This window comes from Aphanomyces invadans, assembly GCF_000520115.1.
Source record: "Aphanomyces invadans strain NJM9701 unplaced genomic scaffold supercont1.26, whole genome shotgun sequence".
Taxonomy (NCBI): domain Eukaryota; phylum Oomycota; class Saprolegniomycetes; order Saprolegniales; family Verrucalvaceae; genus Aphanomyces; species Aphanomyces invadans.
Window position 1 is genome coordinate 227,663 of NW_008580171.1, and position 10,745 is coordinate 238,407.

At 55.5% G+C, this 10,745-nt stretch overlaps 5 protein-coding genes across 8 annotated transcripts; 4 read left to right on the top strand and 1 right to left on the bottom strand.

Annotated features, from left to right (window-relative positions):
- Positions 1 to 682: 682 nt before the first annotated feature.
- Positions 683 to 1,348, top strand: H310_10409 (hypothetical protein). Its single transcript, XM_008876789.1, has one exon. It carries the CDS (start codon positions 882 to 884, stop codon positions 1,242 to 1,244), a length of 363 nt encoding a protein of 120 aa, XP_008875011.1. The 5' UTR covers positions 683 to 881; the 3' UTR covers positions 1,245 to 1,348.
- A 40-nt stretch (positions 1,349 to 1,388) lies between these two features.
- On the top strand, positions 1,389 to 2,058 carry H310_10410 (hypothetical protein). Its single transcript, XM_008876790.1, has 2 exons — positions 1,389 to 1,646; positions 1,703 to 2,058. The coding sequence occupies exons 1-2, from the start codon at positions 1,423 to 1,425 to the stop codon at positions 1,977 to 1,979; spliced, it is 501 nt and encodes a 166-aa protein (XP_008875012.1). The 5' UTR covers positions 1,389 to 1,422; the 3' UTR covers positions 1,980 to 2,058.
- On the bottom strand, positions 1,974 to 4,914 carry H310_10411 (hypothetical protein). Its single transcript, XM_008876791.1, has 5 exons — positions 4,695 to 4,914; positions 4,167 to 4,643; positions 3,535 to 4,119; positions 3,240 to 3,411; positions 1,974 to 3,186 (listed from the first exon to the last, which is right to left on the bottom strand). Exons 1-5 carry the CDS (start codon positions 4,876 to 4,878, stop codon positions 2,154 to 2,156), a joined length of 2,451 nt encoding a protein of 816 aa, XP_008875013.1. The 5' UTR covers positions 4,879 to 4,914; the 3' UTR covers positions 1,974 to 2,153.
- A 243-nt stretch (positions 4,915 to 5,157) lies between these two features.
- H310_10412 (phenylalanine-tRNA ligase) lies at positions 5,158 to 6,847 on the top strand. Its single transcript, XM_008876792.1, has 9 exons — positions 5,158 to 5,249; positions 5,295 to 5,448; positions 5,501 to 5,789; positions 5,841 to 6,008; positions 6,058 to 6,174; positions 6,237 to 6,305; positions 6,348 to 6,488; positions 6,543 to 6,659; positions 6,709 to 6,847. Exons 1-9 carry the CDS (start codon positions 5,174 to 5,176, stop codon positions 6,757 to 6,759), a joined length of 1,182 nt encoding a protein of 393 aa, XP_008875014.1. The 5' UTR covers positions 5,158 to 5,173; the 3' UTR covers positions 6,760 to 6,847.
- Positions 6,848 to 9,067: 2,220 nt separating this feature from the next.
- H310_10413 (serine/threonine-protein phosphatase 2A catalytic subunit alpha isoform) lies at positions 9,068 to 10,328 on the top strand. Of its 4 annotated transcripts, XM_008876794.1 has the most exons (4): positions 9,068 to 9,616; positions 9,674 to 9,925; positions 9,977 to 10,095; positions 10,146 to 10,328. In XM_008876794.1, exons 1-4 carry the CDS (start codon positions 9,101 to 9,103, stop codon positions 10,216 to 10,218), a joined length of 960 nt encoding a protein of 319 aa, XP_008875016.1. In that variant the 5' UTR covers positions 9,068 to 9,100; the 3' UTR covers positions 10,219 to 10,328. The 4 variants fall into 4 exon arrangements, with proteins under 4 accessions (XP_008875016.1, XP_008875017.1, XP_008875015.1 ...); XM_008876795.1 differs by having other exon boundaries at positions 9,674 to 10,095; XM_008876793.1 differs by having other exon boundaries at positions 9,977 to 10,328.
- The last annotated feature ends 417 nt before the right edge of the window (positions 10,329 to 10,745 follow it).

A 10,745-nucleotide genomic window follows, 5' to 3' on the forward strand; every position in this document is an offset into this window, starting at 1 on the left:
CAACCGAACTGCCCGTTTCGACCAGCATCGACGGAGACTGCGTGTTGACGGCAGGACGAGGGGCTCTCCAGTCACGATACAGGGGCACTCACGGCCGAGAAGGCCCACGCTGCGCACGAGATTGACGCACTTGCCAGTGGTCCAGGCCATGACGCTCCATCACGATTTAGTTGGCCTCGGGGACCGAGCGGAAGGCACTTCGGCTTTCTTCGATGAGCACATCCTCCAGGATCTTCTCGAATTCAGTTGGTGCCATGAGAGCAAACGAGCGAACGTGGTGTCGGGGTTGTTGCGACGGACCCCTTCGATCGCGAGCTTGTTAGCGTATGTAGTTACCGCTGGAGCGCGCCGTTTTCCGTCTCTGCCGGCCTTTTGGTGACGCGGGACAACAAACCTTGCGCCGCGGCTGCAGGGTCCAAACCCTGGGCCACTCGCTCAACAGTGCGGGCAGCACGGAGCGTTCATCAGCCGAGAGTTTGCTCACGGATTGTTTGGTGGCGGCAGCAGGCACGACGAAGAGGGTGCCAAATAATTTCAGTGGAGGGCCGAGTGCACATCGCATGACTCTATCTCCTGAATGGCGCGGCACTCGCGAATACTGTGACTCGGTATCCAGTCTGGCGGTACGGTCATGTCGAGAGCCTTGACAACGTTCGGATTCGCGTGGGCAGCACGTCCGCCCCAACAAGGGAGTGCCGACGCACCATCCTCGATATCGACACACGGAATCGACGTCCATGCGGTCGGCAGTCGCTAAGCTAGCTGGTCGGAAGTAAGATCGGTTGGTTTGCAACGAGTTCCACGCTCCGCAGAGGCGACGAGCCATAATTCCCCCCTACATCAAGTTTGCAACTTGCACAATACAGTCGGCGTGATTCTGCATGACCGTGCATGCTCGTTTGATTAGAAGTACGAGCGCCAAGCGCCTTTCATGTTTCGGTAGCATCGGCCGATGCGGAATGCTGTGGGCATCATCGGCGGTGAATCCAAATTTGTCGCTCCGTGAAGCAATGAAATCGTTGCAAATGGTGGTGGGGCAAAACCAAAAACTCTGCTGCTTTACGCGGCGTGGGTCGACCATGTCGACGTTGACGCACGAAGAACGATTACACTCGAAAGATTTTTCGGTGGACGGAGATGAGTTGTATCCTAGCCGCGGTCGGATCGAGATGGCTTCAACAAGCAGTCGTTTACTTGTTCGTGGTGGGCTCGAGGGACTCCCGCGAGCGACAGACCTAACATGACGCAGACCCGTTCTTCCTTTGTCTTCTTAGGCGAGACAAGGTGGCGATGACATGTGCCCTTGACTCTGGTCTGGCCACCATGACTGTGGCAGTTGGCAGTCACCGGCCACGAACTAGTACGAGCTATACTTAGCCACCTTTTCACGGGACGGCAACGTCCATAAAATCTTCCGCAGCCATGGCTATCCCCCTTTGGAACAAGGCCATCCTCGTCGCGCTGACGGTTGGAGTGATTGTGTGCTTTGTCTACGTCGGCACGCTCCCGCCCGCGTACGCCAACCAAGATCCCCCGCCGTTCCACACCGCTGCATGCGCCGCCTGTGCCAACTACTCCACATGCCCCAACGTGTTCGACTTGGGCGGGTCGGTTGACATGAACGAAGGTTTTGTGTGCCGTAGCGGGTGCGTGCGCGACCCGATTGCTACGTCAAGTGCCACTTGACGATTGTGTGTGCCAGGGACGTGACGTGCTGCTGTCCACACAACGACCCCAAGTACAGCGTGCGGTGTGCCGATCAATTCAGTGGCAACTACATCCCGTCGAAGTGTCAGTGCCGGTACGAGCGACTGTGCGGCGAGTCGTGCTTTTTCAACGAAGGCTTGGCGCCGATGCTAATTGGGATCGCGGGATGCATTGTGCTGGTTTGCTTTTCCATTTGCACGTGTTGCTGGCACTGCCGCTCACGGCGCAATGCTCCACCGCCAACTGCGAGGGCGAAGTGTTTATGTGGATGAATCAATCTGGACTCTGCTTTGGAATATGGTTTCCAGTAAAAAAACGATGGCCGACCTGCTCCACTCTGCAAGACATGGCAAGCACGTTTTCTCATCGCAGTGGACGGTGGTGTATATCTTTGCAAAGTGTGGGGAATCAAATATCCTACATGGCATGAACTACCCCGCGATGAGCTACGGGTCCCACTTCCTCGCGAGGTCCTTGTGTGTCTTTTCAATCAGTGGGGATGCTTCGGTCGGTCCGCGAAGGGGCTTGGTGGATCTCGGGGTCGTGTGGTGTTTCGCTGGAGTTGCGCCGGTCTTTTCGCGGTCGGTATACAGCGCCCACTTGAACGACGCCTCGGCGGCGCCCAGTCGATCTTCCAGCGACTTGGGCAAACTGCGCCACGAGTTCCAAAAGAGCCATGCGCCAACAAACAGCACATTTTCCGACACGAGGATCATGACGAGGCGTGTGCTCATGTCAAAGCACTCAAACGACGGACCAAACCGAAACGAGTCGAGCTTGATCTTGGCGACGCATTGCGGCACGAAAAACTCGACCGCGCCCGTCGACACAAATACGAGCCCCGTGTACACAATCACACCCATGCACGCGAGAATGACAAACATCGTGTACCATTCGCCAATCCCGCCGGCTTTCTGGGGCAATGGGCGCTGCATCTTGGTGCACAGGCGGTACCCGTCGGCGCGGTACTTGAGCGCGTTGATACAAAAACAGCACAGCGGCATGAGCGGCCACAGCATCGAAAACATGACGACAAAGCCGTACTGAACCATCGCCGTGTGGTAGTCATCGTACGGATCGTACTGATCTTGCTTGCCCTGGAACAGCACTTCCCGCGCGACACGATGCAGCGCATCCCATGCTTGAACGTTGACTTGGAGTCCTTTGGCTTTTGAATCGCTCGCAAGCCGGGTTGTTTTCTGGACCCCGGTAGAAACAGTGGTGGGCTCCACGATGTCGGCTGCTGTCGACTCGCCATACTCGAGAGTGCCAAGGATTGCGGCATCGCGCTTGCGGGCGTCTTGTGTGGTGAGCATCGCGAGCGCTTGTTGGTCGGTGCGCTTGCGCAGCGCGACGTGGCGTCGGCGAAGGGCCCATGGGACGAGCAGCTGAATGAGCAGGTTCAGCAGTTGCGCCACCACGACCGGCGTCACGAACAGCGATTCCAAGTTCAAATGCTTCATGTCGAACGTGACGTACCTGTTGTGCATAACGTCGTCAAGGGTCAATGCAAAGATGCGATCGAGGTATACCCTTTGCAAGGATTGCACTGTGTCAAGCTGCCGCCGTGGGGAAGACGATGCCATGGCGGCGGGCACGACGTGCACAGTTTGGACCATTTGTCCAAGTACGGGCCAAAGCAGCAGTTTGGTTCATCTTGAAACAGAACCGAGTTGAGGGCGTTGGTGATGGTATCTCCCGCCCCTATTCGGATGCACCACAGGGCGCCTGTGTGAGCCACCGACGACTTGAGCCGACCAGAGTCACCACCAGCACGTCCACACAACTCCAAAAGCGAACAGATTCGATCGCGTCCTTGTCACGCACCTGGCACCACGTACACGAACGCGAGGAGGAAGAACCACGTGTAAATGTTGAGAAAGTCCATGAAGAACAGCTTCCGAATCAAGCTGCGCTCAAACTGCTCGGTGGTGCGCCAATTTTCCCATTGTGTACACAGATGGGCCATTGTCTTGACCACCAGCTCCCACTGCACCACATCCACAAACAGGCCAAACACGATCCCGCCCCCGAGGACACAAAACCACTGGACCCCGCCGAATCCCGTGTCGGGGAATCGAATCTGAAATGTTTCGTACGTCGTGATCCAGGCCGCGATGAACAGCATCATGATCGCGATCTGCACTACCATGAAGATCGTGACAAACACGTACACGGGGATGCGCTTCCACCACGCGTAAACAACTTCCATCTTGTTTGTGACTGGGTTGTACCGCTCCGAGCCTTGAAAGTTCGGGTTCGGATACAGCAGGAACTTGGTATGCAGGTCGTTTTTCCACGCAAAGTTGAGCGCGCTGTTGTGGCGCCGCCACCGCTTGAGAAACCAAAAACTCCAAATCACCGACACGAAAAAGCCCCACACGACCAAAAGCTGCATGTACATGGCCGTGCCTGCGCAACTTCATGTCAAACACGACCTCAGAGGGACCGGCACGAACCTAAATACGGACGTGACAGCGTGAAGACTACCCCCACGATCGCGATCGGAATCAAGCTCTGGTTGTAGCAGTCGAGAAAGCAGAAGTAGTACGCGACACGCTCCCCAAAATACGTCTTCACATGCGCACTGAACTGCTCGGCGTCGAGACGACCGCAGCTTCGAATGTACTTGCGCATCAATGCGGACGTTTCTGCTTCGTCCTGGACGGGGAACACGTGGCGGATGAGCGGCACGGCCTTCTTCGTGATGTTGGCGCGGGCGCGGATGATGTACTCAATCGCTTGGATGCGGTCGGCTGGATCGACGTCAGAAGGATCGTTGACAAGGATGTCGTCCAGTTCCCGCGCGTTTCCACACCGCATCCACATCTGAAGTTTCAAATCTTTGGCAAAATGGAGCACCAGCGCATCTGGCGCGCGGACGAGGACGATGTAGTACGTCGAGTCCGTGCCTTCAATCACGTCCACCCACAAACCTACCAAGACGCTTGTGCATTCGAGTCATAGACGCAAGGGGTGCTTATTACCCTGAGCCACGAGTGGATCGACAATTGTCGTTTGCACTGCTACCTTCTCCGAATCGAGTCCTTTTAGCCGCTTGGTCACGACAGCAAAGTCATAGCACGAACGAGGCTTCTCCCCCTCGCCACGGCCAGTCAAAAATCGGTACTCTCCTTTCGTTACCGGCACTTCCTTGGGGAAGTCCGTCATCTCTGCCGTCGCCGCTGCTTTGGCGGTGGGATATGCTTCAACTTCTGTCGTGGAGACTACTATCCGGATGCGCATGATTCTGACTGTAAATAGTGTGCTGGAGAATTTCCTCCTATTTTTCGATTTGTCAAGTGCGATCCTTTTTGAAAAAACCCTCAGAATAATCTGGAAATAGTGTGAATATCATCTTCGACCACGGTGAATATCATCCGGATAATGCGGAGTTCAACTTATCCGGTAAAAAGCTCTGTATCCGGACCGCGCCATTCGTTGTCCATTCAACGACGCGGTGACAATGCTCCACCGTGCGTTGTCAGCAGCGCCGCGCACGAGACCTCTTCTTCATGCGGCTTTCTCGACCGCTAGCTCCCGTACGGCTCGAAGTGAGGTTGAGCTGGAGCTGAGTGCAATCGTAGGATTCCCCGATCTCATTACGGGTGACCCGTACAACAACGTGAGCGAGGCGATTGCTTCGAAAGTTGGAATGAACTTGCATCGACAACCAAACCACCCGCTTAACATCATCAAGACGAAAATCGCGACATACTTTGACGACTTGCATGCAAATGGGTAAGCAACCAACGCCTCATTAGTCGGATTCCCATCATGCTCGTGCGTGTAGCCAACCCAAAATGCACTTGTTTGACAACCTGTCGCCCGTCGTTTCGGTTGCTGATTGCTTCGACCACATGCTGATCCCCGAGGACCATGTGTCTCGCCGACCAACTGACACGTACTACCTCAACCCGACGACGTTGCTTCGCACTCACACGAGTTGCCACGAAGTGCCGTTGATGAAGCAGGGCATCAAAAACTTCCTCGTCGCTGGCGACGTCTACCGTCGCGACGAGATCGACGCGAGCCATTACCCCGTGTTTCATCAGATGGAAGGACTTCGCTTCTTCCCCGAGGTACCATCTCCCGTCCCATGTACCATTCAATCGTTTGACACATGTGTCCAGCTGAGCCGGTCGATTCCGTACGATGCCCGCGTCGCGCTTGTCCAGGAGCACCTCAAGACGACGCTAGAAGGCATGGTCGAATCGATTTTCGGCAAGGTCGAGATGCGCTGGGTCGACGCGTACTTTCCATTTACGGATCCATCGCTCGAGCTTGAAATTTACTTTGAAGTACGCGTTTGCGTGTCGTCTTGCTTCACACTACGTGGTGCAATTGCAGGGCGAGTGGCTCGAAGTGCTGGGATGTGGCGTGCTGCAGCGCCAAATTGCCGAACACGGCGGCGTCGTCGACGAAGTCGGGTGGGCATTTGGCCTCGGATTGGAGCGACTGGCCATGGTGCGTGCATTCATTCCAGCCGTCCATCCTGTCATGCGTGTGACTCAACGTGTGGTGGCCAGGTCCTGTTCGACATCCCTGACATTCGGCTCTTCTGGACCACAGACGCGCGCTTCTTGTCGCAATTCCAAGTACGTGTACCGAGATCGGGGAAGGTTCAAAATTGTGGTTAGGATGGTGTGATCTCCAAGTTCAAACCGTACAGCAAGTACCCGCCTTGCTACAAGGACGTGAGCTTCTGGCTGCCGCCCGAGTTTCACGAGAACAATTTGTTTGAGGTCGTGCGCAATGTCGCGGGGGACATGGTCGAACAGGTAGACTGGTGGCTTTCAATTGATCTTGGCGTCGTCCGTCATGGTCATGTCCAGGTCGTACTCGTGGATGCGTTCACCCACCCAAAGACGCAGCGCTCCAGCAAGTGCTTTCGCATCACGTACCGCCACCTGGACCGCAACTTGACCAACGAAGAAGTCGACGACATCCAGGTTTATCTTGGCGACACATTGCACTGGCACCTCAACGACTCTTACGCAGGTGGTTGTGCGAGACGCCATGGTCAAGGAACTCGGCGTGGAGCTGCGATAAGGCCGGCCTGGCCCATTTAGGACGGCCAGAGACTGAACCGTAATCGATCGCTGCTTCCGTGCCACAATGCCTTCATTCTACCCTTCCTACATGCTTAATCTCAAGTGTCACGACCTCGAAGCGAACCCAACGTGCAATCCAACGGGGGGGACATGGAGATACATGCTGTCATGGTTGTGTATGCCGTTCTCGTCGAGGGAGTCCATCCTCGTGGGGCTGCACCCACATGGACAGTCACATGCCGCCATCTACCCAACTGTCTCGCCATCCTTGCCAAGTACGACTTGATTTCTTCCGAGACTTCTCCGCAACGAGCAGAGTCAGGTCAAGTTGGCAGGGAGGTACTTGGCAGAGGGCTTGTCGCTGTGTTTCGTTGCCCACAGCAACGCTTAGGTCAGACGCATTGTTTTCTTTGTATTGCTGCCACGGGAGCACGTGCAAGTGCCCTCCGTAAGCAGCGCTCGAGTGTCTTGGGGAGCAGGTCGAAGTACAAATCGCAACCACGGCAGCATGGCTGCCATCTCCATCACCTTGACTGTGCAGGGGGTGCTCTGGTCAGTGTACAGTCACCGCGTGATCCCCAGGTAGCGTGCTTCACCTGCGGCGACGTTTGCGTGAACGTGATGGCCATTCTGGAATCTTCACACGGCCACACTACGTCGAGCGCTTTGTTCGAGGCAAAACCAACGAAAGAAAATGTTAAATCGTCGCCACCATGCCGAATCGGGACCTCCTCAACAATCGTGGCGGCATCTCGTCGTTCCTATGGCTCAGCGCTGCCTTGAGGCACGTAAATGCCTCAGCATCGTCAAGTGTCCATGCAAACTAACATTGCCCGCCGTCGTGCAGCTCTCGGTAAAGTTTTGGCGCAGGAATTCAGCCTTGGTCACGTCCCCAGTCATGCAGTCCATGGCGGACGTCGACCTGTCTTCGTTGCAATGCCAATGCATTACTCGGACACTCGTGGCTGCAATGTCCATCACAGCGAACGAATGTCATTTCTCCTCGCAGTGTTTATCATGCCAGTGGCAACCCCGTTCAAGGAATTGCGCTCGCATGCCCCATCCATCACCAGCTCTGTTCATCCCTCGCTTCGCATACAAACACCGAACGACTTCCAAGTGACCGTGCCACCTTGCCCATGGCCTCCGGCGTACACCCTTCCGAGCGACGGCGATGGAGGCATCTTCCAAGTGTCCGCGCTCTGCAGCGAAATCCATGGCACTTCCGTCATCGGTACGATTGGAAACTCTCGTGGAGGGACGAAGCGATGTCTTGGTGACCACGGGTGCCGATGGAAGCTCCTTGCCCAAGTGTGTGAAATGTGCACTTACCCTGATACAGACTGTGTTGCCCATTCCTTCAACGTGAAGGGATCTCGACGCTTGTCAAGCAATTCCGTCTCGCAGCCCCCACAGGCGACCCCGGGCTTCTCCGACTGCTCCATCCCCAGTCAACCCTTCAACTGGAGCTGGCCCTACCTCCATATTCGTCAGCGTCCATGACACGATCAATGATAATCATAGCCATCCTGTCGGTTCTGGCGTAATGACTCCATCGCCAAGTTCACTCGAATCGATTACTCAATTCAAATTGAAATGCAATTGACGGATTTGTCTGCAGAACCATCCTGGCACCTCGAGTGTGCCAGTCTACCTTCATCGGCAGCAACCTCTCGCCACTTGGTGCTGGAATGCCGTGCGAGACATATCCTCTATGAAATTCTACGAAGCGACGCGGTGTGAGCTCGATCCCAGACCGGTCACACCACCCGCAGTGTTCACAGTCTCGTTGCGTGCCAACTGGATTGCGAGGTGTTATGGGCAATATCGTCAGGCGTGGAGCTTCTACAAACATGGAATGCCTTGAGCAGGATGGTACAAGAAAGACCTGCTCATTTCCTTCCATTGTCTTCCATTGCTCAATTCAGTCAAGACAGCATGCGGGGCAAAGTTGACAAGTGGCCACCGCCCCCTCGTGGAATTCGCTCGCCCGCCCACACGTTCAACGGGTGTCTGAGCGGTAGTCGAGCTTTATCTGGCGACAGAAATCCCAGGAGCCCATTATGACGGAAGCGGCACACGTCGATGGAGCAGAGAGACCTCAGTAGCATGGCCAGTACCTGCATGCCGCTGCTATGATCTGCTGACCCAAACGGATAGAGCATTTTCACAAATTTGCCAAAATTCGGAAATGCCGAAAAAATTACCAAAAATTGTGGGACAATAGGGACAATCCGGACTTAGTTGGACAAATCGATGGGCATGTGCTCAAATAAATGCAGCTTGGCGATCCAAACTTAATCGGACTTGATTGAGCCTCCGCCGCAGAAAACTTCGACATGAGTGGAAGCGTTGGCGGCGCGACGATGTCTCTAGGGGACTTGGACGTCGGGACGCTTGATGCGTGGTGTGAGAAGCTGCTCACGTGCCAGCCACTCAGTGAACCAGAGGTTGTCCGTCTTTGTGCCCGTGCCAAGGAAGTATTGCGGAACGAGTCGAACGTTCAGCCGGTTCGATGCCCTGTCACGGTCTGCGGCGACGTCCACGGCCAATTCCACGACCTCATGGAGTTGTTTCGCATCGGAGGTCATGCTCCCGACACAAACTACTTGTTTATGGGAGACTACGTTGACCGAGGGTACTATTCCGTGGAGACGGTGACGTTGCTTGTGGCTCTCAAAGTCCGGTACAAGGACCGCGTTTTCATCCTTCGTGGGAACCACGAGAGTCGGCAGATCACACAAGTGTATGGGTTCTACGATGAGTGCTTGCGCAAGTACGGCACGCCGAACGTGTGGCGTCAGTTCACGGAAGTGTTTGACTATTTACCATTGACGGCGGTTGTCGAGAACCAGGTCAGAGAACAGTCTTCTTGATGGCTCCCGACTTTTCGCCATCTCATCTTCACGCAGATCTTTTGCTTGCATGGCGGGCTGTCTCCTTCGATCGACACGTTGGACCACATTCGCGCTCTGGACCGGGTGCAAGAAGTGCCGCACGAGGGGCCAATGTGCGATCTGTTGTGGAGCGACCCGGACGACCGATCGGGGTGGGGCATTTCGCCCCGCGGGGCCGGATACACTTTTGGTCAGGACATTTCCGACCAATTCAACCATGCGAACGGCCTCACGCTGGTTTCCCGCGCACACCAACTCGTCATGGAGGTCCGTTGACGTTCCGTCTCGCCACCGATCTGACGACCGTGGATGGCTCAGGGGTACAACTGGTCGCACAAAATGAACGTCGTCACCATTTTCTCGGCGCCCAACTACTGCTATCGCTGTGGCAACGAAGCGGCCATCATGGAGATCGACGAGCAGATGCAGTATACCTTGTACGTACGCTCCTGTCTTCCTTCTCGAGCTCATCCATGTCGATGTGCAGCTTGCAATTTGACCCAGCGCCACGCCGCGGTGAGCCGCATGTGAGTCGGCGAACTCCCGACTATTTCTTATAGACAGCATCCCCCGTGAATATGACGACTCCTCGCGTACTTCAGTTTGTCGTCGTGTGCCTTCCACACGTCCAAACCATGGGCGGTATTGCCAAGTTCGTGCCACTTGAGCTGCAGGCATGTACCGACAGTGAACTCGTCTGGCTGCTTACTCGACGAGCCGCACCTCGAACAATTGCATCGTATGCTGCTGTGCGTGGTCTGAAGGCTCAGCAGTTCAGCCGCACACACGGCTGCGTCTTCAACACTGCAGGCATCGCTTCAGAAATCAAACGATAAGCACGCTCGAGGTGATGAGTTTCGACATCCGCGCGCTCTCCGATGGTACGTGCGACTGCAAGGTGCAAACTTGATCGAGGAAGGTTCAAAAGCATGGCCGTGACACGCAAACGATGCCTGGGTCACGCATGCAGGTGATGAAGGACTCGAAGAACGCATGCGCGGCAGGGTCGGTGCAATCAAGCAACTGTTCGCAGTACGTTGTTGGGAGAGGATGCATGTTTCGGAGACGGCATAAGCGGGTCAAGCGG